This window comes from Meleagris gallopavo, chromosome 3 (assembly GCF_905368555.1).
Source record: "Meleagris gallopavo chromosome 3, MGAL_WU_HG_1.1, whole genome shotgun sequence".
Lineage (NCBI taxonomy): Eukaryota > Metazoa > Chordata > Aves > Galliformes > Phasianidae > Meleagris > Meleagris gallopavo.
In genome coordinates, this window is record NC_139406.1 from 37,263,917 (window position 1) to 37,291,416 (window position 27,500).

At 38.6% G+C, this 27,500-nt stretch overlaps 1 protein-coding gene across 3 annotated transcripts in view; it reads right to left on the minus strand.

Moving 5' to 3' along the window:
- TSHZ1 (teashirt zinc finger homeobox 1) overlaps positions 1-27,500 on the minus strand; it is a 54,848-nt gene that overhangs the window by 15,713 nt on the left and 11,635 nt on the right. The window contains exon 1 of one of the 3 annotated variants that reach the window (XM_085220675.1): positions 22,914-23,737. The exons of the other annotated variants lie outside the window; for them this stretch is intronic. Within the exon in view, the coding sequence (XP_085076801.1) occupies positions 22,914-22,938 (25 nt within the window). The 5' untranslated portion in view covers positions 22,939-23,737. Of the gene's footprint in view, positions 1-22,913; positions 23,738-27,500 lie in introns of those variants that run through there. 3 annotated transcript variants of the gene reach the window in all.

Here is a 27,500-nt window from a genome sequence, read left to right on the forward strand (position 1 = left end):
TCATCTCCAAACCCATTTGAGGTGCCTGCTAAGATAACATTCAGGAGCATTCTCAAAAAGTAGTCATTTTAAGTAAAGCTGTGCCATTAGGGTCAGAGGCTGGATGACTTTCATCAATGGTTGAACAAAGAACACCAATTCAGCATCCAGTCCTTGTACAGACATAATTTCCACCAACATCAGACTGGTTGCTGTCTGGATAAAGTTTCTACCACCCTTCTCCTAAGCCACAGCCAACCACTGTGGCCCACCATGGGTCACCGACCACGGGTCACCTGTGTGAGACCCCGCTTGTGACCCTGACTCAAGTCACAAATCTGGTGACCTGCAGGTGGTAACGGAGAGCAAGCTTACATGGAACCTCCCACCTCACATTTCTAGCATTGCCAACTAAATGCTTAAATTAAATGATGGAATTCCTTCTGCTTGTCACATAGGGTCACTTTCATAGAATGTATTAATCACAACAAAGCTTTATTATTATTATTACAATTAGTCAAACTTCCACTTACTTTTAAGTAAGGAGAAAAAACAAATACTTCCATTTCTAAAGTCATCTTAAAACAGCAGAACTATGGGGAAGCCTCTCAAATAGAGCACTGTCTACAGGATTTTCAACTTCACAAGGGTAAAAAAAAGATAAGCCAGTTGGTTTCAGTGCCTAACTTTATGAGGAAAAGGTGAGGATATGCCACTTGGACTACATGTTTGTGGTTTCTCCTGCCGTTTCCTCATTTACTGGATATATATCATAGGCACTGTGGTTTACCCTCAATGTAACCCCTTCTGTGATGAAAGAAACATCAATCACTCACTATGGTGGGTTTTAGCAATGTAAGTTCATGACACCATAAAATTTGGGAAGTATGGGGACACTGCACACTGATAAAATACCAATGTCACTTGCTTAAAATAAGAAGCACATTCAGTTCAAGTTTAAACTCAAATTAAGAAAGTCATTTTTTTAAAGAGATTATTTTTCAAGTCAAAATTATTCCCAGCACTATCACCTCACATGATCAACCAGAAGATTGCCTTGTTGTTGCAAAATCCAAAAGATAACTTGCTTTGCTGCTTTGGTTCAAAATAACTTACTTAGAAAACACCAAAAACAAACTAAGAAACAAAACAAACAAAAAAAGCAAAAACTCAATCTCCAGCAAACTATATGAATACACAAGACAGTTTAACTTCCCGGGAACATGGGAAAATAACAATGAATCATGTAAGTAAAATAATTAAAATAGTCAAATATATTAAGTTAATGGATAAAATTCAGACCTCGAGCAGGTTTAAACCTTTAGTATATTTGTCTAAAAAGGAACGAATATATCTTCTTGTTAAATGCTATGACACTTGAGAGGTGAAGAATAAACTGAAAGTCAAAAGCCAACCCCCCAAAACCCTACTCTTTAACAATTCTTTGAAATACGACTTCCTACGTCATTTAATTTTTGAAAACCCTAAGGTCATGTAACACACTTTCTCTGTCATTTGTAAGTACATTAACTCAGTGGCCATACGACAGTGAAATTATGATAATGGGCTGCTAAAATGGGTCATGCAGACACTGCGTTTCATGTTAGCTTCAAACAACAGTGAGAATATAGCCCAAATCAAATATGACAGTACAAAAGCACATGGTTTACTTTTCTCAAGGCTTTGCCAGTAACTGGGAAAAAGGCTGCAACCACAAAATACAAACGTTTTAGTTGTGCTTTCCACCTATGAGCTATCCCTCTATCTCTACCTGTGATGCTCTGAAAGAAAACTGCCACCACAAAGAAGCAAACTTTTTAATAAAATATTGCGTTATTGCTTGCAAGGTTTTCCTCTGCGTATTACAAAGGTTATCACTAGACAAAGCCCACATTCTTAAAATGAAAACAGTTCCATATAACAAGACCAAGAAAAACGCAAACCCCCTCTCCTCCCCAAATAACAGTTAGTTGTGGGTTTTTTTTTTTTTCTTTTTAAGATATACAACCATTAGTATGCACTCTTCTGTCTCTATATAAAATTCAACAGCTACTGTTGCCTGAAGTGTAGGTAATGGATGTTCATCAGCCTACCTAAGTATCCTTTGAAGAGCTAAGAATCAAAACATTTAATTTGATATACATACAGTAGCCAAAAAGCCACAAATCTAGAAATTATTGTTATTACTGTGTAGTTGAATGGCAAAATGATCCTGAGGTGCATGCTTCAGGGACAGCTGGTTTATGCTCTTGCCCATATCAGTCTATGGAATCGGGATCGTTTGCAAAATTCTCACAAGCAAGGTACATCAGGGTTTACTTGTCCTTCCTTTCTATCAGATGAAGCATTGTAGCTGGGAGGAGAAGAATTCTGGTGTTGAGACTCTGAAAAAGGCAATCTCCCGACACAGCAGGCAAGTCGCATGGGATCGAATTCTGTGCACCGGTTAAAATCACGCAACTGCATTTAACCCATTCATTTTTTTTTTATTACGTTATTAATACTTATTAACTACCTGTAATAAAGGCACAATTTTCTATAAAAAGCCCTTTTCTCTTTCTTTGTCTTTTCTGTACAATTTGAAAACTGTCAGTCTAATAGTTCCTAAGAGAACTCAAAGCAGGATGGTTGACGAACACAAAAGCACAGAAACACCATCGCATGCAAAAGTTAGCTGAATAGCACAGATAATTGCTTGGATAATTATTTTGATAGAAGCCCTGCTGAAAGCTCCTATATTTTATCATACCTGCTAAGTGTACATGACCCATCTCCTACGTGTGTACATCTATACGATATACAAGTTGATAACTTAATTAGTGACTTTTTGCTTTTGCTTTTTGTCTAGTGTGATAAATAGCGTGTGCAGTTAGCTAAAAGGAGAGTGGGCAACCTAGATTCCCAAGCCCGTGCTTGCTTTTAAGCAAATACTGCCTGTTAGGAGGGGGGAGAAGCAAGTTACATAATTCACGTCAGGCGTGTCCATTATGCACGCAGGAAGGCAGCCCTGCCAGAGATGAGCGAATGGCAGCCACAGAAGTTGCTCTTGAGGAAGATCGCATTGCCCAGCGCCAGCTCGTGAGCTCCCTAAGCCTTATGCAGCCTGACTGACAATGAGATTTAATGTAGCCTAACTATAGTAGCCTTGAGCATAGATGCAATTATAACAGGGAGTAATAAGGGAGTTTTTGAGTATTAGACCGTATCAAACTGTTGCGAGCAGTAGTGGCGTAACCAGTAAACGCTGGCTCTCCTAGACTTGTCCCCCCACTACCTGGAAATTCAGAACATCAGAACCTTCCACTATTAAGAACTTGAGTAAAGGTCATTTTGTTTTCCTCAATACCATAAAAAATGGCATAGCTAGATTTGACATGCATATGCAAATCAGCACTGAGGGAAAAAAAAAACCTGAGTTTCCTTCACGCCGGATTACTGTATCTGTATGAAATGTTGATACAAACACCTTGACTAAGAAAAAAACCCACACCATCTCTGTGGTTTAATTGACAGGATAGGCTTAACAGATGTAGCAGTGCTGGACAAGGTTATTGTCTCAGGGCAGATGATAACAAAAATATACAACGCTACACTGGTCCAAAAAATTTAAATTCAATTTAAGCTGTATTTTAATAAATGCTTTTATCATTTATGTAAACAAGATGGGGATGTATTTTACAATTTTTTAGAATATTATATCAATTGCAGATAACTAGTCAATAATATTGGTATATGTAATGTAAAACAAATGGAAATATTTATACAGCGGAGACAAAGATCACCATCGCTATTTAATTTGTATACACTTGAGGTGTCATAATATGCAATATGCCACTTAGCACTTTGACATGCAATCTTTCTTAGACATAATTAACGCTTTCTTTTCTAACAGATTTTAAGTGTATGAATCTAGTGAATAAATAAATTCATGCTTTCCCCCCAAGCAAAAAAAAAAAAAAAATAAAATAAAATAAAAAAAAATAAAAACTCCGACCATCCCACCATTTTATTTCACTGTGAATCTAAACAACTCAGTGTTAACTAAATGTCTGTTTATGCAAAGTTTTAAGGAGAACTTTTGGCAATAGTAAATAGAGACTGTTATTTTGACCGTACTTCTCATAAAGCACATGTTCACACAGAACCACAAAAGGCATACAGAAAGACTAAATGCATGCAAAGAAAAAACACCGTCCCACCTATTTATCATAGAAGGAATCACCAAATTGTGTATTATCTTCTACAACCAATTCTAAACTTTTTTTCCTTAGCCTTGTGATGAGTCTAGATAGATATTACAGGTACTAAAATAACACAGAAATATGCCCTAATCTAACACCAACATCTTTAATTTGTCACTTTCATGGCAGACATTCCCAGATAGTCTAGAGGTCCAGAAATTTTATGCTCCCAGCACAAAAGCAACTGAAGTACCTGACCACTTAAGCACTCATAATTTAAAATTTGTGACAGAAGTAAAGTAAATTTTACTAAAGACTATTATATAATCAATAATTTGTTCAAAACGTTTTTCTCGTGGAAAGTTATGATGTTATTTCAAGCAACTGCTTAATACTATGTTATAAAGCATATTCCTCTGCAATATTCTGTTCAGGATCATGAAACCTTGGCAGCATTATATATTTTCCTTTGATATACAGCAAGAAGTAACAGAGTTTGGGACAGTAATAAAAAGGATTCATAACTTTAAAATAGTTTAACATCCATTGTGTGTATTAAATGTTGGGAAAATGTTTGCAGGAACTACTGCAAAGAACCACAAATCTAATTCTTTTCCCTCATCTGATTGATACAATCAGGAATTCATTTAAATGGTCCTTTAGTGAGCTGTCATCATACTGCAGCCCATTTACAGAAGGTTAGCTAATTAATGAACTCTTGATTGAAGATTAATTTGGCAACGCTTTTTAATTTTCGCCTTAAAACCATGACAAACAATGATGTATTTTAATTAGAGCTTCAGTTATAGCTGGGTGCCTTATATACATCTTTGATATTGTAAACAGATCACATCTATTCATTGGTAAATAGATAATAATGTTTAATTATCTGGAAATTAACAAAAGACTAACAACATACCCTTATTTTACACATGCGAAAATAATGTATGTCCATGAAATGAGAAGCTTTATCAAAGAACATAGCTGCCACCACTCTACATCCAAAATCCTTCTGTAACATGGTGTTTTAATAAAAACCACTACGCGATAATTAAAACAAAAGACTTGAGTGCATATATTCTACAGGCGTATACCTACAGATGCAGCAGTCCAACTCTCCAGTATAAACCTGCTTCTTCTACCATGAAAATAACGCTGCCTTCATGTAAATTGTGGTACTTCTGCACAATGATCGGTGATTTATTTGTGAAATTGCTAGAATGGTGAAGCCGCACAGAGGTCTCAGAGCTCTCGACCAAGGTAAATAAAGTGTCATAATATATTTAGCAAATAATAATGGAAAAAAATAGAGACAAACATCAACAGAAGATGCCAAGAAACAAATGGGATTGGGGAGAATAAAATTTCTAGCTTTTCTCCTCCCAAATAAAGTCACTGTTTGCAGTGCCACAGCCTTAGTAATAGCAATAAATTTAACCGAAAATCTTTGATCACATTATTTTTCAATCTATCATCTTATAGGACAGTATTTTCATTACTGTCCTCTATTTAAAACTTTTTGTTTTGTTTTGTTTTCAAAGGACATGCCCTTTTATAGCTTTCTATTTTATTTGCCACTGACCCTCAACTGTGTTATTCTAATCACAAAAAGGCTGCAATGAAACATCACTGTTAAGTGAAAGCAGTATTTAAGTTCCTGCACACTGTGTTTTCGTTTGTCTGTTTGCTTTAAGGACAGGAAAACAGAATAGCATTTAAGATGCTCATAATAATAATAACACAATCAATAGATCGTGGCTTTTTTAAGAAACCATTTTCAACTAACTTGTCTCCAAACACTGGAGACGTGGAGTGCTTTCATCTGTTTGAGATCTGGCCTTTAATTGCTTCAGATTAACATTAAGATGCTGTAATGCTTACAAAAAAAAAATGTCTTGGCTATCATTTCGTGCATTTTATTTCACTTTAAACACTGTTATATATTAATGACAAAATATTCATCGATTATAGCAAAGATGAACCCGGAAATTAATTCAGCCTAAGAAAGTCTCAATTTCCCATTGATTATGTAGTCAGGGTTTTGTTAGGCAGGTGAAAGGGCTGAGTCAAACCACAGTAATATTTGCCTGAGCATAAGAAACACACAGCACATGTAAATTCATCCTTACCTAAGAAAGTACTTCCCAGTTAAGTGAGTAAGTAAGCCTTTCTATAGAAAAATAATGTGCAGGGTGTCGGAGCCCAGAATGAATGATATGAAAGAGCTGGGGGTTTTGTTTAATTCTTTGTTCTTCATTGAATGTACTGTAGATGATGTTTCGCAAAGGTTTATGGAACAGTATAATTAAATACCAAGTAGAATGTGATTTCTTTAACACATTTATGGACACAGAACACTTCCATCTTAACTGTTTACTTAGTGCATCCCAGCTAAGTATTATTATTGACAGCATCACTGCCAGAAATTATTATCCTCTGTGACCTCTCACATCTCTGTTTGCTCCTGCTTTTGGTCATATTGAACACCTGTGGAAACTAGATCAACAGCTAACTACAAGGTTGTGATTTGTGTTCTGGAGTGACTTAGGATCTGGAAAAGTAGGAGAAACAGCAAGAGAAAGTTGCCCATGCACAAGTCAATATTCCTAGAGCTACCAAAATCTGTTACTGCTACAGTAACTAAGAGTTGTGAATAAACACAGTACGCTTCGAGAAATTAACTGCAAAAGTAAAATACACAAAATCCAATACTACATTCTCTAACACAGGTGCAAACTCAGGTGATACACCATTGGCATAAGAGAGGAAAGAATTTGGCCCACTAAATCCATCTTTGTAATCCAGCAAATGTTCCCTCACCAGGCTGAAAAAAGATACAAGGTTAGAAGATGAGAGATGATATAGAGATGTAAAATCAGCAACACACGTTTGAGAAACAGCTTTCATGAGACCTGCCTAGTCTTGGATGTTTAAAATCACCTATGTGAAAGGAAAGAGAGAATAGTGAAAAATCACTCCTTGTTCCAAAGAAAATGTTAGTTTTCTGCAAAATTATTTTAGTTTGAGTGGGTTGTGAAAAGCATTAAAAGGAACGAATAGAAAAAGTGTTTTCACCAGTTGTTAGCTCGTGGTTGAAAAGCTCAAATATTGTTTCATTTTAATAGTTCAATCTCAGCTTCTGTGTATTCCTCAGTGAAAAATACGGGCATTGACAACGCAAAGAAAAGAACCGGTGAGGTTGCAGGTAAATGAGAAGAGCACAGTAAGCATGCTGTCAGTGCTTTCCTTCCTGAAGCAAGGGCACGATGAGGTTCTGATCCAGCGCACTCAGTGGAACATTTCTCGTTAATGGGAATGTGCTGTGAGGTACATGTGGCGTGCTCCCATTTAGGTCGGCAGCTCTTCGTCGATGCCTGAGTGACTTACTCTGTATTATTCAGTGTGCTTAAGTAGTATGCACATCAGCTACCGCCATTTAAAAGAAAAGCAAAGCTACAAAATAAAACATATTCTTTGCTTTTATTTTGAAAAGTTTAATTTTGTTTAGATTACAACTTCTGCTGCTGCTTCAGTGTGTTTTGTAAAACTCTTAGGACCTGCTCCTACCATGGGATGCATATCCTCTGCAAAATACGGCATGCCCTTATTGGCACCAAGGGTAAATCATAGGAGGTACTGAGCAAATCACAGAAGCAGGCCCTTATTCACTATGTCATCTCGCTGTTAAATCTTCGCTAAAATGTGAGGGGAGACCTCCAGGCTTTGCCTTTTGCTGTTTGGTCTTTTCATAAAAATTATCCATTGTACGGATGGCAAAATGTAAATCAGTGAAGGTTTATGTTTTCTGATCCAAACATGGATTTGTTTAAACAGGGAACTCTGTAAGTATTTTATAATACTAAAATACAAAGGTCATGCATCTACAAAGGATAATCATTTTTAGCAATAATGATAAAAATATTAGTACTTAGCTGGGAAACTGTAAACAATTGAGTTAGCTGCAAATACTATTTTAATCTCAAACCGGCTTACAGAAAAATACTGTATCATATGCATGGCATCAATTTGCAGCTGTATGAGAAAATAAAATCGTAATTTTCTGACTAGACTACCTGAATTAAAATACAATACTGCATAAGTGCATGGCCTATGACTTAAGGAATAACATACAATAATGTATATATTATTAAGGTAGGGAAATTCATGGCACACACTCAGGGATGTTTGAAGTGGGAAATTTCAGGTATCTAAGACAATGCACTTCTTGACTCTTCTGATGGGACTATGTTTACAAACAGAAGATCTCTAGATGTTTCATATGGCCTTAAACCAGGCTCCAGAAGCAGGCTGGATTAACATTTTTCATACAATCTCCTTACTGCATAATGGATATTTTAGCCCTGCATAAATGTCAGGGAGTTCTAGAGTAAGCTTTTCTGCATATCAGAAAGCTGGCTGCCACTCATGGTCAGGATCTTGCTTTTCTGCAATTAATCTACAAACATAAATCAGAGTTTCATGGTGCCGATTTCAAGCCAAGAATCAGGCAAAATTTTCAAATGCCCTGGGAATGGGCATATATATGAAGAAAGGGATATGCTTAACCTTTGAGAAATGCAGTAACACTCTTTCTGGCATGCGTACATACTTGTCAAGGGGAGTCATACACATATGTCAAAGAAGTACAAACAGAAGTGTTCGCAATTGCAGAAAGAAGTTCTGAGCTTCACAGACTGCATTAGATGATACATAAAAATATGGATGGTATAATCAAAGCTATTAGAGATCATTACAACAAGGTTAGAACAGGATATACAGTACACCAAGTATCCCATTTTAATGTCCTCTAAGAATGTTTTCAAAAGGATTTTGATACTGGAGCTCAGTTAAAAAAATGTATCGTACATAATGTTTGCATCAGACTTTTCTTGCCTTTAGGAGAATACTCTCAAACTGTTTTAATTTAATTTTGCCTTAAGGGATCAAGGAAAAAAAAAGATGAGTTTTATTGTATGTGCATATTTATATATCTTTTATTTTTTTCTCTGCTATTGAGAAAATACAATCTACTGGTCTTTCTTTGCTGATTATTGAAAACAGCTGAAACTAGCACGATCCCTTTCTGTTTAGTTCTGCATTCGTATGCCGTCATCAAAGACACTGCTACAGGCTGGGAGCGTTACAATTCAGTTTACTGCCAAGCTTGAATCAATAAAGGAGAGTTTTTCCTGTGTGCCTTACCAAACCAAGGCCTTCTCCTAAAAGCACAGTGAAAATATAGCACCAGTGCCCATAAACTTGGAACTCAGATCCACGCATCTATTTACTTCTTTTTTTCCAAGAGATAATGTTGCATACTGTTAATCTTTATTTTCAAAGAGATGTAAAGACAAAGAGGCAGCCTTTGGAGCAGTCTATCACTGCGTTAACCAATGGAAAGCCAGCCTCGGGGCTGGCAAGTTTTGGAGCAAAATCTTCCCTCCCTCTTGCATGACTTTGGCCATTGGAGCTAACAGGTTTTTTGTTTTTGTTTTTTTTTTTTATAGTTTACCTACTCCCAAACAACAAGCATTTGTCTGTATTTCTGGGCTTAGTAATTATAATTATAAATCATTATGCATTAATAAAACACATTTATAAGAGCCTAGTTTGCTTGCTATTTATGGCATTATAAAATACATATTATATAAGCAATCCCAAGTGGCTTCTATTACCTTTTCTTCAAATCATTTTATGATTATCTTCTCATAACCATTTCAGAAACAGGCAAAGTAGCTTTGTAAACATCTATTCATTTTGTCAGTATTGTAGTTTTTAATTTTCTCTCCTCCATCCCACTACAGACATTTAAATATAATAAAAAATAAATCCTTTGGCCAGGTTAAGGAGCACTGGAAAAAATATTTTGGCTCAAACACATGATACTGTAATATGTAGGACAGCAAAGCAGCCAGCTTCGCATGATCTTAAGTAAAAGGGCAACTCTTACTGAGCAAGTAGCATGCCTCTAGGTGTCCCCCAAATGTCTTGATGGTTGATGCTTCAACATAAGGATGATTAAGAAACCACACATCCTACCAAAATAGCGCATTCTAAAACTTGGAATAAATTCCCCTTTCACTAGCTGCAACATTTCTGAGCAGGGCTTTAGCACTCCATTATTCTGAATGTTTTTTGGCCCAAGGCAAAACATATTGACAAAGTTCCACCTCCAAGACAGTTATTGTCTCTGTATACTTGATAGCAGCCTTCAGAAGTTCACCTGCCAGTATTAAATCCTTGGTTTGGGTGAGAGAAGTAAAAATTTGCTAGCATTCCAAGCTATTTTACTGTAGCAGCAGCTACAGCAGCAAATCAAATTGTTCTTTCAATTAAACCAGTTCAGTGCCTTAGAGAAGAAAGACCTAGCCTTCCTCTTCTGAAACACACACACACGCCAAAACAACAACAACAACAACAACAAAAACCAAAAACAGCACACAAAAAAACAACCTTGCAGTTTATACCAGATCTGAAGTTTTTACTACAACTGAGAGGAAAAGGCTCAGATGTTCTTATTCTAGTGGTCAATAATCCACATCACACACACACAAAATGGCATGTCAAGCCATTTGCGTGTAACTGACAGCCTTTGCCAGCAGTCTGTGACATGCAAGCAGGCCAGATGCCAAGGTCTTCAAGGGGGCCATCACTAGGTTTGAACCTTCCTTTTGTCAGCAGCATGCACCGACAGATTTGCTAGAAACCAGCAATATGCTGAAGCATATCAGAGAGCAGGATCAAAAAATGTATTGTGATGATATACCAGATTTAAGCTGGACAGAAAGAACGCTTTAAGATGCACTGAACGCCTTGATAGAAAGAAGTCAGGCAAGTAAAATGGAAGCTTTATAACGGCTGGGAGCAGCGCCTTCTAACAGCAGGGAAAGGAAAGCTCATTCACAGAAAACAAGTATCGTCACGACTGTTCTGAAGCAATGCACTGCAATGCAAGTTCAGCTGGTTCTGAATGAATGCCTTACTTTTCTGCATTCCCCAAATAAAGACATCTATCTAAATACACAGCAACTGCCCCACATATGCACAGAGTCTGTTTGCACATGGAAAGTGGAATGACAGCACTAATTTACCTCGCTGTTTTCTGTTTGTTTGGTTTTTAAAACAGCTCTCACTCAGTGGAAGAAGCTGGGAAGCAACTAAGATGACATCTGCTAACAGTGTATGTAACTGTCAATGTACCACAAAGGGGACTTACAGACTGTGTGGCAGGATCCCTGTAAATGAGATGGCTGTGGCTGCACAAGGATGGAGACCAAATGACCCCCTGTGGGTAATCTATCCAGGTTAGAGAGAGGGTCACTGCAGGGGTGCCACAGAAAGTCACGCGCTCTGCATGGAGAGCAAAAGCATGTCCGAAACCAGGCAGCAAACTCCTTCCCTAATGCTTTTTAAAAGAAAGCTTCTAAATATCGGAACAGCAAGCCAACACCTCAGTTTGAAACAAAACGTACAATCCTCTGTCACCATAGCAGAAGACACAAAACAGCTTCAAAATGTCTTTTATTTTGACTTACTGTCTTTTATTTTGACCACAAGCCACCTTTCCTGCATCTATGCAAACACAGCCTTATGTTTGGAACAGAAAGGTACCACCACCTGCCCTTGGCCTATCTTCAGCAGGATCAGAGTAACGCTTGTCCAGGCTCTCTTAGAAGGAAGCCCACCCCTTGATGTTCACTCAGTTTAATCAAAGTTCACAGCACTCAGTACTCCATAAAATCAAGCCTTTTGCTGGCATAAAAATGTTACCAAAACTGAATCGCTAAATGGAGAACTATCTCAGCTCTTAAACAGATGCTCCTCCCTTTTTCTAGTTCCAAACTTTTCAGTTTGTGTGAAATCAAGTGTACTATCTCACCTGCTTTCCCTACACAAGATCTTCACTGGCAATTTCAACATTCTTCTGAAAACACGGATATTTGGTTTCTCAATTCTAACACATTTTTCTGCCATCTTCCTCTCCTCCGCCATTTTCTCGATCCCTTCAGTCTCACACACAAACACACAGACTCCCTCGCGTCAAAGGCAGAGAAGTAAATCCAGTTTCTCTTCACTGATTATGGGACTGGTTTTAATTTGTGCAATAGTCCTTTTGATAACAATGCCTAGTTAAAACATCCATTAAAAGTCTGTATCAGTCATTTAATGGAGGAAGAAACTAATAGGGTTCCATTGGAACTCCTCCATTAACTTTTAACAGAATTCTTTCTTCTAGTCAGTGTTGTAAAACAGGGATATTTCACAAATTTAAGACCATGCTCATTCTCCATGGGGTGACAGTTAGGTCATTGCTTCTCAATCTTTTTTTGGGTAACTACATCAGTTCACCACTTGAGCTGCAACAATCAGTCTCTTTACAACTTATTAATTGCAGCTTGTACTCACTCTCTCTTGCTGAACTCCAAATCACAAAGTGCCTCAAAGTCCCAGTTGTATTGCTGGTCATAAGGTGTATAATAAGAAGCACAGCTATCGGTTTCCAAAAGAAAATACTGTCAACCATTACCAATAAGGGCCTAGACCTACCACAGTAATTATGTATCTGTCTAATTCAGAAACCTACACTGTCATGGTGATGAACTGGTGTCTAATGAGATCTTGTCAGATCTGCCTAAATGATCATACTAGATCATTTGCTAGAGAACTGTTGTACAAGTATATTCTTCCACAATCAAGTTTACTGGGAAAAGTACACAACAAAGCAGGACCAGCCTCCTGAGTTCATTAGCTGCTATATACCATTATAATATTGTCATATTGGCACTTAACTAATATTCTTTGGTAAGTGAATCTTAAAATCTTTCATGCTAAAAGGCAACTACTGCTAACTTCATTTTACAAGCACAAAAGCTAAGGCCCAGGAAGAGAGGAACAGAGACCAGGTCTTCTGATTTCCACCCTTCAGGCGAGATGTTGAAGTCACCATGCACTGGCAGCATTCCTTCCGCAGGCTTAAAATAATGGAATATTCAAGTTCTTGGTCAGAATCCGAATGGTAAAATGTAGCATGACAGATCTCCTCTAACCTCATGAGCATGAGGCACAGGTGCATGCGGGAAATGAAAAGGGATTTACTTGGGAGAGTCCAGCCTGAACAAGCGAATCGTTGTAGTGGAACAGGTCAAACCTCTAACTGCCATTGCAAGCTTCAAATCCCTCCACCCTGAAAAGCAGGGGGAAATATTGTCAAGATTATCCTGCTGTCATATTTCCAGAATTAAGAATTTCATTAATCACAGAGGAGTTCAAAGATCCTGTAAATCTGATTCTGTTCATACTTTAACCAGCTTGACACTGATACAGCTGTGAATCCATTGGCTGCAAATAAGGTACCCCAAATTGCATATGCATAACTAAGAGGAATCAAGTTTGTAAATGTTATGATTTCCTTAGACTCAACTGGCAGTTTCAGGAAAGTTGAGAAGGAGCGCTGAAAATCGACCTGGCTTGTGTAGCAGAGCCTCTTTAGAAGAAAATAAGAACGAAAGCTTTTTTTTTTTTCCTCATTCCATGCTGCACATGCTTAAAAAAATCAAAATGCAATAAAACATCCCTAAGATACACGCGGTTATATACACGCCTTTCTCAAGAGGTAGAATCATTCAGCTTTTGGCCTTGTGCTTCATGATACACTGAACTAAGCAGATGTTTTACTACCATCCTGCAGAATTTTACTCATAAGTTTGTTTATACATAAATACACACACACACACACAGGCTTTTCTTGGGCTAGATAATATGCCTCAGAAGTGCAGAAAAAAATGGAAAATGATTAGAGAATAGTGCTCTACTTCTTCACAACTTTTATTATCTAGAAATAAAAATGATAGCAATGAAAAGTTCTGGGAGTGTAGGATTTTAATGCTTTATCCAATTTATCCACATCTAATGAAGTAAATGGAATTACACCTAGGAAAGGCCAATGAAAACAGACAAAGTGGGAGAGTATTTAAACAATAAGAAAACAGGTTTAATCAGAATATATTATATATACCCTACCCACAGCTTACTACCCTTTACTGCATCCTTGTACTTCTGTATTTGACTGTACATCTCAGAATCTCACCGCGAGTTTGTGTTAAAAAATCTTGACAGAATACGCAGCAAAGTTGCAGATCTCTGGTACTACTGAGTCAAGAATATAGAGAGAAAGGTTGGTTTAGAGAAAGTCCAATAACCTTGTTTTCAGAAGAAAGAAAGAAACAAAGAAAATCTTTGATTTTATCTTCTTCAGGAAGCAGGGAAAGTCAGGAATAAATTCATTCCCAGCGTTTTAGAATGCCAGAAAAACATGAGGACTGATAGGATGAACTGCTGATGCCTCTTGTTGTGTACCAAAAGATATACAAACAACTTCACCATTTGCATGCCAGGCAAAGACTACCTCTCTACCCACAGAGCTTTCTAAAGGAAATGTTCCAAGTTAGAACATTTCACTAAATACTTGTACATACAGTATGCTCGATCACAAAGCACTTCCGAGGAACTGGATTTAGTTTTTGAAAAGCTCAGCTGGTTTCTAAGAACAGATCCAGCTGCATCTGGTGCAATCTACCAGTGCAAGTGGATTCAAGCGATGACGCTGAGATTCTGCTCAGATGTAGCTGAAGAGTGCAGTTATGTCCTGCTTGCTGATACGTGAGGTAATCCCTGCTGCTGTAGGAGGGGTAATCTTCAGCAGAATAGCAGCAGCAAAACAGTGGTGATAGCTAGGAATTTTGATAGTTATTTTTGCTCCATCTTTGGTCTTGGCAAACTGTCCACAGCACTCACAGCACATAAACTCACAGGGCTTTGGCAAGATGCATATAGAATACAAACAAAAAACAATCAATCAAAGACACAGAAAGATGAAAATGGGCAGGGTGGCACTGTGCTGAACAAAAGGATTACACAGCATATAAGTTTTGATGACTTTTTCCTAAAACAACTATGAACAGAATCCACCAATCTAGAGAACTTCTCTAGAAGCCAGGAGGAGAAATGAGATTATTTCTGAAGCACAAAGCGTTGCAGGGATGCTCTTGGTTCAGCCTTACTTAAACCTAGTATTTTATTCTTATGTGCTCTTTTCATAAAGAAAACAATGGAAAGACATAGACATATCTGATACAAAGAAAAGTTTAGTTGGAAGTGGAGCATGTGAGGCAGGGCTTTCCATGTGTCAACAGAGCAGTCAACCTGAGGAACCGGGCAGTTCACGTGAGGAAGGGAACTCTACTTCATCAGGATCTACTTAGAAATTGGGAGCTTCCTAAAAGTAGTTGCTTTTGGTTACATAAGGAGAAAGGAGGCAAAAAGATTGATGATAACAATGTATTTCTGTCCCAAATAGATAATAGGATAACTTAGGGTCACCCAAAAAAAGTTTTCACTCCCTCTACACACTAAATCCCTAGTAAAGCACATTAAAAGTTTAAATGAAGAAGTATTCTTCAAACATGATGACACTTGGCAAGATATGCTGTTTACTGTCTGTAATGGTAGTAATTTTTATAAGAAAGGGTGAGCCCTACAAAGTTTGCTTCAAGACTTCACCTTTACAATGTCTCCCCTTACTTGCATGTCATATCAGCCTTCTTCATCATCATTGTTGATTTGGGGGGCAGCTTGTGCTCAAAGCTTCTAACTGAACAGACTCTGATCCTGACAGAGCCTCTAAAGAAAATGTTTGTTGAATATTATTATTAATAATAATTAAAAAACAGCAATTTTACAAGTATATAAATGTAACTCATACACAAAGCCAGAGGCTGTTTAAAAATCTAGCTAACAAGAGAAAATGTAGGATTTATATGTTCATGTTATCTGCTAACTTTAATTCAAGTAAACCAGGCAAAAACACCCCAGTGTATCTGATGTTGCGTTTGTCTTTAATAGAAAGCCATTCCCAGTGCATTACTCAATCCCATTCTTATTACTCGAATATTAACTTTATTCTGAGATTCCATTTTCCTACAACTGGCAGACACCAGCTGGAGTGCCAGAGATATCTGAGTACAACACAGGGTAGCAGGGCTGGAGGGCATGTCCTGTGAGAAGAGGCTGAGGACATTGGGCTGTCCAGCCTTGAGGAGGCCAAGAGGCAGCCTTGCAGCTTTCCATAGCTCCCTGAGGAGTGGAAGCAAAGGGAGATGTCAGGCTCTGCTTCTGGTACCCCACAGCAATACAGGAAGAGCACAAAGCTGGCTGGGAAGGATTGGATTGGGCATTAGGAAACATTTCTGTGCCATGAGGGTGGTCAGACACCTGAACAAGTAGTAGTTGATGCCCTGTGCCTGTCAGTGTTCAAGAGGAATTTGGTCAATGCCCTCATTAAAGTGCTTTAACTTTTGGTGAGTCCTGAAGTGGTCAGGCAGTTGGACTAGATGAACTTGGCAGGTTCCTTCCTACTTGAGCTAGTCTAATATAATTTTGGAAATTTGTTCAGATTTCTTTTCATTTTCCAGTTAGGAATGCACCACTATTTGCTAAGAAAGGAAATACACATGCTCCAAATGCCAACAAAATTTGCAAGAACAGAAGTAAGTCTCTGTGGATTGATGAAAAATTCTATATATTACATATAATACAACCACTGCTCTCTTGACATATTGGACAAGGATTCAAAACAAACAAAAACAGAGGAAATGAAGAATAACATGGTCCACTTGATGTATTTTAACTGCAGAGACACCTGTGCTAATGACACCACCAGCACAAGGTAAACACATGTTAACCAGAAGACAAAGCGTTAACAGTTAGTGAGTTGCCACATAATTAGCATTGCATCCAATGAAGTTATCCAGTACTGTATGTACTGCATTGTTCATGTTATTATGTGGTAACTATCAAATTACCACGTGTCATCACTGTAACATTAGGTTGATCCACTATGGAAATTCATTCTGCTCAACAGCAGGCTAAATTCTTCATTTTGTCCCCCTGGTGATGTGGACAGGTGGATTACATACTGAGCTATACTAAAGGGTAAAGGACTAGGTTAGGCACTTCATAGATTAAACCTGATCAAATAGCCTGATTCTGCCACCTTTTCCCCCTATGAGTTTCATTACTCTACTGCAGATGGGATAATACTTGACAGAGTAGTACTATCTGTCCCAAAGTGATCATTTTCTCCTTAAATTTCCTGTAAAACCTACATCAACCTTCCCTCTCTACAGTTATAGTGGTTACTATCTTAAAAAAATAAAGTAGAAAAACAGGTTTTGCCTGCGGTAAATGGAAGGGAGTCAAAGATCCATTTAGGACTTATTCTGTTACTAATCTATTTTAGTGAGGAGGCTAACAGAAAATATTACTGTGATGAGAGGAGAGAGTATTTGTTGCTTTTTTTTTTTTTTAAGGAACAAGCAGAAATAAATACATCCTGATAAGCTTTGACTCTCATGTTTTCCACATTTACATTTCTGTGCAGAATAAAATTAAGTGTTAGAAGAGTTTTAAAATAATATTAGGCAAACACACAAGTCTTGGAAACAACCCAAGCAAGGGAGCAAAACTGGCAAGTACAGCTCTCAACCTGGGAACCTCCCACACTACAACAAACTCATTAGCAACTGCTAACAAGCCACCTGGTGTGAGCTACATGATAAGTGAAAATACGATGGCGAGGATGTTATGAAAATGGTTATCACCCATCCGTACATTCACTACAAGGAGTATTTTGCACATATATTTTACATTAACACTTGGAAAGTGCTCAGATGTTATGTGAATGGGAGCCCACGCAAGAACCCGCACAGCTGACACTAGTTTCGAGGGCACAGGATTGTTCACTAGTAGCTGCAGTAAAATCTAAATAAGTCCAAAACCAAATCCGAACACAAATGAAAGTCAAAGACATTAAGGGGGCAAAGACAGTTGGGTAATTATGTAAATAAAATTTGAAATATTATAAAAGATTTATCAAAATAAGAATCCTACCATGATTAGTTAGCACATAGCTGAGTCCCTGAGAAGACAAGACACTCAACACTCAACAGCAGAATAAGATATATGATCTGAGGAAAGTAAGATTTACTGAAAACTACCATGTGTCATCTCCACTAGGCCTGGCCTCACATCTGCAAGTTCATATGAGCTAACATACAGAGAGGTAAAAACAACCTTCTTTTTCTTTTCTTTGGAAGAAAGGACAAAGGACTCAGAAAAACAACCCTTTTTGTGGAAACAAACTTTTCCTTTGCAGAACGCTTCCACCTCAACATCTGCAGCTCATAGTTGAGTTCGTGGAAACAGCTCATTAATAGAAGGGTAGTCCCTTGGCTATTCCTGGTAAGAAATGGCTAAAAGGCAGATTTTGGACAAAAAATGGCTCACTTCACTTTCCTTCTGCACTTTCACACAGAGTATTTCTCACCACTTGCTACATCTCTTTGAATCTCAAGAGTGGAGTGGCTCAGAGACTCAAGATTACAGCACTGGAAATGCACGCAGTTTTCAAGTATCAGGCACTAACAGCAAGTTATCAACTGTATGTTTATTGACAAATCCTGCACTGTCATCTCTTCAACCATTTCCCTACACCTTCTTCACTATTTTCTAGAAACCCTTGCAGAATCCAGCTTATCAGTAGTTGCAGAGTTATTTAAGGAGGAATGGTAATCAGTGAAGCCAAATAACAATTGGAAGGATAACATTACTTGCAAGTGATTTCAACGGAAGACCAGAAGCAAGGAATGGAAACAGATTTGTGTCCTCATATTGCATCCAGGTTGTTCCTACACTGTCAAATATAGTGCCTTCAAATCACAAGTGATTCGTTTATAGTAACAAACATGGCAGAACAGGGTACACAAAATTCAAGAGGTTTCCATACTGTATCCTATAGCCTGGCTCTAGGGGAAGCCTGTAAAAAAGTAACAGCATTCTAGTGTTGACTACACTATGTTTTGCACTATTTATTACACCAACAGTTTCTGTACAAAGAACTTTTATGTCATGTGAATATTTCTATGATGCAAAGACCACCATCTCCAGCGCTTCAAACCATTGCCTTAAATAAAAGCTTTGGGTTAACATTACCTGTGTTGCTTATGAAAGAGGACATTGTCTCTTTAATTTTGCATGCATTACAATGTTTTTAACCACTAAGGTCATACCTGCATGTGATGACTGACAACTTTTCAGCTTGACTCAAAGCAAACAGCTGTTGGTTTGATTGCCTAGCAACTAAAAGTTGATGGATGACCCTTAAGATGGATAACTACCATAAATCACCTCATTCAGACTCTCAGGGAAAAAAATTAAAAAACAATGGTTTTCATGACATTTGCTGCACTCCATAATGTGCCATGATAAATTTGGCTGCCTTATGGATGCACAGTTGTGGCTGCTGAAATTAGACACTTTTGTTTTCTGCATTCTGCACTTCTTGTAGGCCCCTCTGTAAGGTGTGTTCATATTAATATACTCCACTGTCAGAAGAAAGCAGAATACCAGAAGCTACTGTCAGTCACACAAAGCAGGGAGAATCTGTATTGAATCTCTGCATCACCAAACAGCTTTTAATCAGGAAACAGCAGTCTTATATCATAGCTATGGCACTGGGCTACATGCATTAATAATGGTTACAATATATTTAGTGTAATGACTTGACCCCGGTCAACATTATTGATGCTGTGATTAATATGAATTTGATAAACTGCTTCCTCTTTGAAGACATTTTGTATGTTTCTCAAGCAAGAGAAAAATACTTTTGCGTACAAATAAATACATCAGGACTTCACAGAGGCATTCTGATCTCAGCTGCACAGGTGTAAAAGTAGATTTACCAGGATTTATATTAGTGCCCTGAAATTAGAATCTGCACCACAAATAAAAATAAATAAATAAATAAATAAATAAATCCTCATTTTCATCTCATTAATGGGAAAAAAAAAAAAGAAACAAAATCCTCAAATCATGATTTTAAATGGAAGACCATATTCTTCCCAGAGTGTTCAGACAGAAAGGGAAATTCCCTTTTATTGTTCTAGATAATAGGATTTCTCTGTTTGTTATGTACAGAATACATATGCATTCAAAAACAGATGTTCATAATTGTTTCCATTGTTTGGATTTTTTTTTAAAACAACTCTTGAGCTTGACTATTCATATGAAAACTCTTACTGAATTTTGTTTATGGCAGATAAGTGATTTCTGGTTTTGTTTAAAGAAAAAGGAAGGTGATAAGTTGGCATAAGATTTAGTATTTCCTTGTGGAAGTGCTGGCTTACATGTTATTATGTGAAGAGTTCATCAAGAACAACAAATGTGGCAGAACTACCTTCCTCTTAGCCGATACATGTCAGCCCACATGAATAAACTGCTGTCCAACATAAAATGTTTGGACAGGATGGCAATTCCCAAACTGTGATAAATGACCCCCTGAATAGGGGTGCAGGCCAAGAGGGACCCAAGCTATGTTTTGAGGCATGGAAAAGAACTCCAAAAAGTAAGTCATTCAGAAATGGAAGTCACCAGCGAAAATTAGGAGTCAAGCGAAAAATAAACAACTTTACTGGGGAGCAGGGGGTTACCTGGACAAAGTAATTTAGGAGATGATACTAAGGGAAGAAAGTTACAAGTTGGGACTGCAGAACTTGTGCAGAAAGCATGCTTGACTAGACCTCTGCTACCAGCTGCAAGAACTTTTTCCTTCTCCGAAGTCAGCCGAGCATCTTCAAGCTCATCCACTTCTTAAAATTAGAAGTCATGTTCCAAAGTGTAAATCACATTATAATTCAATGAAGCACGCATGTGTGTTGGTGGTATGAGATCCTAAGTAAACCTTAGCTGCAGCATGCCTTCAGATTTTCAGCAGGCTGTGAGCAGTTTTCTAGAATGCATATTCTGAAAATACAAGGTATGCTTCCACTTGCAAGATGGGGAACTACATTTCTATGTTTTACGTAGAAGTGGAACATAAGTTCAGCATGCATCAGGCTGTTTAGGTCTGCTGTATTTCTCAACAACCAACAACAGTGATGCTCTACCAGGAACGTGTACAATTTACTGAACTCTCCACCTCTGTTTCTCAAGCAGTAAGTGCCTATGAAGTTCAGATGCTTTGCCTCTCCAAGCAGAGACGAACATGCATATGTAACAATGCTAGTTGTAATGCAATTTATTTGGAGGTTCTGAAATTTCAGATCACAGCATTCTATAATCAATACTTCACATTATTTAGCCACAGTACCCCTCCAGCTGAGAAGCTAACTAGTGTAATGTGTAATTCACACAAGAGAGTCTCAAGTGCACCTAGATATGTTTCATATAAAAGCACTTACATACGTATAACATTCAGACACAGCTTCTATTTATTGTCTCAGCTTTAAGTCCCACATGCCTCTGTGAAGGACCCACTAAAGAGGACAAGATGGCATGCTGGCCCTTTAAAACTGAAATGCTTGTTTCCTTTCCGTAAGAAAAGTAAATCATGCTATAGTGAGTGGAGCTTTGAAAAAGCATCCATCCATTAAAGTTCATGGATCCTCGTTTCCAGATTGTCCCTCCCCTGGCTGTGTCTCAAGTTACAGCCTTGTACAATCCAAGTCTAAATAATATTCACTATGATAAATGACACCATAACTCCGATATCCACAATCAATCTTTGCTTTAAAGATACATCCATCTTCAATAATGTTGATGGGGATTCTGTAAAATGGGAAACGTGACTGTTTTCCCGACCTCCTAACAGTGGGGGAAGGAAGCTCTGAGTGATGGCTGTCAGCCCACATCTGGCTGCAAAAATAAATTAGCCTTATGTAGACAAATGAAAGGACCAGCCCTGACTAGAAAACAGCCACTCCTGAGCAATGGCTAATTTATAGGACTCCTTTCTGGAAAGTTCCTAGCTGAGGCTACCGTCTCCTTAGCTATCTCTTTAAATGATATCTGATGCTGTAAATAACTTCAGTGTGGTAGGAACTATGCAAAGTACAAAGAGTGATTTGGTGGGGGAAGGGGAGGAGACAATAACTTTCTCACATTCTTTGTACATGATCAAAATGTAAAATTCGGACACTGAAAACATACCCGCACACACGCACGCGAACAAAACTTTTGTTTCAGCAAAGTGTTGCTGTATTTTGAAAATGCTTTCCTCTTCGTTTGACAGATTATTTTCTGCTTTAACTCTTCTGACATTTCCTGGGCTTCAGGATCAACGCATCATCAGAGACACGACCGGCTCAGTGCCAGTGACACCTTCAGGTGGAGACCGTTCCCCTGCCGTGGCTGCGGTGCTGGTGATGGCAGCACCTGGACAGGCCACCGGATCACTTCCTGAGTCAGGCTGTGGGGCTGGGACGTGACACAAGGGCACAGGGAGAGGCCGTTGCTGTGTTTGTGTCAGTGTGAGGCTTTCAAACCACCCGAAGGAGAATTAAAGAGGAAGGTGGAAGAAGACTCCCTCTCTCGCTGCCTTATGTGAACAGTGGACAGCGGCTACCCCTTCTCCATGACTGAAATGCTTTATTGCCTTATTTTTTATGTCTTTGACCTTGTCCTGCTGTGGAAAAACGCAGGACTCTAATTCTTATGGCACACGAGGATTTAAAAACAAGGAAAGCCACCAGCAGGCCCAGGATTGCTTCCCGGCGGTGCCAGAGGAGTGGGCAGGCTGCAACCCAGGAGGCTGTTCCCAGCACCGGCTGGCAGCACCGCATCTGGGCACGGCAGCTCCCTGGGGAGGTCCCGCAGCGCAGCAGCAGCGAGGGTTAATTCTGTGAAGGTTGAAGGACTTACTGTAATGCTGTGAAGACAGAAACATCACAGGCTTTCCTGGCAAGAGGCTCGCAGAGGGTAGGAGGGGACTGCGAAATGAACTCTCTCAGGCTTTGTCGTGTACGTTTCCCAAGGCCCGGCCTGGCCCCTTTGATAAATGACACATGTCATTCTGTCAGGGGCTGACACTGCAGCTGGGAGGGCCGGTGATGTATGGCTCCGCTGAAAAGGAAATCAACTTTTTGGCACCGAGCAAGACTGTGCCCTGTGTAAGGATTTTGTTTCTCAAAAAGTGAAAGATAGACTTAGGATTTAAAAAAAAAAAAAAAAAAAAAAGTTGAAAAACAGATTGAACGACAGCTTACACTTAACATAAATTAACTCGGTAATGGTGAAATGTGCTAGCCTGTGATAAATAAAAGCTACATTAGTCAATTATTAATCACACTCCAACTTGTAGCCAAAACCCATGACTTAAATCTGAGGCCTGAGCTGCCTTACAAACAGATAAGACAGTGTTTGATAGATGTCTTGCATAGTGTAATCAGGAAGGAATCAAAGGCTTAGTGGTTTAACCAGGGGGGGTGTGGAAGGTTCTGGAAACTGAGACTGGGTAAAGTGGATAACTGGATTGAAAGCGCCCTTTCACTGGGGATACAGTATATCTTTTGACTGCTTAAAAAGAGAGAGGGAGACAGAAAGAGAAGGGGGGAGAGAGACATATCTGAATTTGGTTTAATCTTTTTTTTATATACAGGAATTTCTCAAAACTGTATTTCCCTCCCCCACCTCCCACCATCACTACTGTGTTAAATCATTTAAATCTGATCACTATTAAATGGATTCTCACCGAGACATCAAGTGTTTCAAATATGATCGTTTTGCACGGATTACAATTTAAGCATTTTATTTAATCGAATGAACTCGCATCAGGCTGCAACACATTCATGCAGATACAAGCTGTAGAGAAAAAGCACAAAGCTGCATAAACTAAACGATTCCTATTCAACCAGACTGGAAAGACAAAATCAAGGATTTCAGATATGAAGAAAAGAAAGAAATCTGAACATCCAAAAGCATGGTTAGGGGGTGGGGAAAAGGAAGGGATGTGGATGTAGAATCTGAATAACAGTGTTACGCCTATCTGAAAGGTTGAACTTGCACATCACCTTGACGAGATGCAATCACAGCCTAGCTCTGCTTTTTGTTTATCCCCTTTATGCAGAGCAGTATGATGGCATCTGAACCCAAAGCTGACTTTCAGCCTCTGACCAGAGAACAAGCACAAGACCTACGTAGCACCAAAATATCATTCCTAGGAGTTGGACTGACGTAAAACATTAGCCTAGCTTTCCGTAGGCCCTCTACCCAGTGTTAAATTCACATCAGACATGCGCTTCACCATCTTCCTCTCAGCACAGATGCTCTCTCACCTCCACTACGCCATCCAAAACTCTCCGCAACTGAAAATGCAATGTTTTACCTGATACACGGAGCTTTGAGCAAAAGTATTTCTTGGTTGAACTGTAGCCTCAGGTGCTGCTCCACTAGTGGGCTGTACATGGGCACACCGCTGCAACTACAAGAAGCCGGCTGCTGGATCAGGGTCACTTTCTAGCACCAGTCGTGCTTTCACTATTAATAGAGCTAGTGAACACTAGAACTGGGAACAGGGTGCACAAAAGCACTCAAGTGCTTTCCTGAATCAGGCTTTAATAAGTGTTTTGGTCAGGTGAAACGTTGCATAAATGTTTCTCCATTACAAACGCAAACTTTGTATCATTTCTAGAGCCGACCCACTCATACCAGTTCATGAATGGCTTGCTCAACTCCCCAGAAGCCAGGGATACAACGTGTAATTACAGTATTGCACCAGTTACTAGCTTTCAGCCAGGACACAAAAAAGTAGCAGATCCAAACCAACAATGTAAACACTCACAACAGCCACCAAGAAGGACTTCGTCAGACAATTCTCCCAGCCGCCAAAAACCATGTGGAAAAAGACTCTGACCTTTAAATAGAATGATTTGCCTTCCCCTCCGCCCGTCCCCACATTACTACTTTATAGTACATAACATGGTAACTTTAAAATGTTTTTATGTGGGACGGGGTGCCACTGCGCTCGGTGGTGTACACACACACACACACACACAAGGAAACAAATGAGCTTTTCATGTTAACCAAGTGAAATTGTACTCTTCATTTTACAAATGCTGCACATGCTTGACTTTTTTAACAGTATAAAGATGAGCACAAAAAGGAAATCAACTGTAACTGTAAAAATCGCACTGGCAATGATTGCCAAAGTTTGAAGTACGTATACGTTCACACGTAGGTACACGAAACGACATACGTTCACTTGCCCTCCAACCTGCCATCAGGATTTTACGAAGCAATGTGTTACTATAACATAAAATACTTCTTTATGCAGTGATGTGGAGTTAACAGTAAATCCGAAAAGCGATCCAGGTTACTTCAGTTTTCAGAAGGAAACTAACAGCTTCGCTCAAGTAAGATCTCAGATAATCTCAACCAGCTGAAAATGACAGCAGTTGTCTAGATCACAGCAGCTATATACCCACTCACCAACTTCAAGGTGGCAGAGAGAGCGCCTAACTGAGGAATTTAAAAACAAACAAACAAACAAAAAAGCACAAATTTCAAAGTAATCGAAATAGGGAGATCCTTTGAAACAGAAACTTTAGTGACAGCCCCTACACACAGCACAGTTATTTTTTCAATGCACGTAAAATATGACTATAGAAAGAAAGATAAGGAGCAAGGGGAAAAAATGTGTATTCAAAAAACACATGCACACCGCCTGGTGTTTTAAACTTTTGCCTTCCTATTGCTAAAATATCATTTTTTTTTAAGTCCATAAAATTTCAGATAGTGTGCAAAATGTTTATATATTACCAAGGTCTCCCTTTAAAAGGTTTATACTTTTACTTTATGACCTGTCCTTGATTTGACACTTCCGCTCATCAGAAAGGGATTTATAAAATAATCCTGAAGGTGAGGAACAGACAACTGTCAGGGACTGGCTGAGTTTCACTTTGCGAAATTTAAGAAGGGAGAGAAATCCTGTTAAGCTCTCTTTAGTCACCAATAGACATCAAAGGTAATAATTAAAGAAGACAGACGTCATAAAAATAAATTTATGTAGTTCTTTATAATGCACAAGCACTCTGGTGTGTAAAACATCTATTACAGTGAAAGAAAATACAACATTCCAAATAAGCAAAAATCTGTTTTGTTTGAAGGGCTTTTCTTGCCTACTTGAATAACGTTAAAAAAAAAATACAAGTTTAAACTAAAGTCTTTCAAAACCTTTGCCATCTGTGGGTACATGAACTATGGATGACCCCAAATGATTTGCACTCTGCTCAGAATCCCTTAGAAAGCACGGGAAAAAGTATCATTAAGAATGACTGATGACTGCCAGTCATGGTTGACCTCACCCAAGCTTTGGTCTCTGCCTCAGTAATAAGCTGTCCTTTATTAGCACCAACACTCCATAAAAGGGGTGTGTTTAGTCACAGGATAGTGGCCTTCTAATGCTCATTGCTTCTCCCTGAAAGATTGATTAGTGCTCATTTTTACTGCCTTCACAGTATATACAGTGACAGTGCTGCAGAGTGTCAGGGCCTGCAATATTGATGATAAGTACAACTACAAACTAGAGGTTTGGAAAAGGCAGAGAATTAGGAGCTCTCTCTTCTTTCCAACTGGAAAAGACTACCAAAACAAAAAGAACAAAACACAAGCTTACACGTGAGCTACAGATATTCCGGTGGAGATAAACTGAGGCCAGGGAATTCCCTTTCCCTGAATAACAGCCGTTTAAAATACAAAAGTTAACAGGAAAGGTTGCTTTTTATTTGGCTTTGAAAATGGACAGGCTTTCTTCCTTTCACCTACCAGATGTTAAGACAAATATATTTGTGTATATATATATATATATACACGTTACCCAGAAATACGATTCTTGTGTTTATTTCTTACACACTGATATTTCAGAATGGCTTTTAAGGAGTGACTTACGGGGAAGGAGAGAAATATTTTGTAAGCACAGAGAATGAAGGTTCCTGATTTGGAAGCTACTGCAGTGTTCCTCTGCAGCAGCAGGTGCCTCTTTGAGAGCAGAAAAGAAAGGAAATGCGAAGAAAACATGTTGGCCATGTATCATCTTCTGCTCAAATCTGCCTGCATTAACGCGACTCTTCTGCAGCTTTTACTCTCACATTTGAAGTCAATGAGATTGTTACAAATTCCTACAGTGAAATTAAGATCTGAAGTACAACCTGGTGTAACAAGGGGAAAACTGCATGGCAGGAACACGTAATGTAGCACGCAATACCATGCAGTGCAAAGAATATTTGAAGTAGAGCAAGACCCAGACGTGTTCCTTGCAAAGCATCAGCACTGCAGTGATGAAAGAGCAGGTAAGGATTCATGAACTTTTTCATATTAAGAAATTCCAACCCGAATACATTACTTGGAAGACCCATGCCTTGACTTGATTTAAAAAGTAGAACAGAATTGAAAACAGTCTTTAAAATGGGTGTTTTAACCAGAGACTTTATAGCATACGAGGCCAGCTCAAAG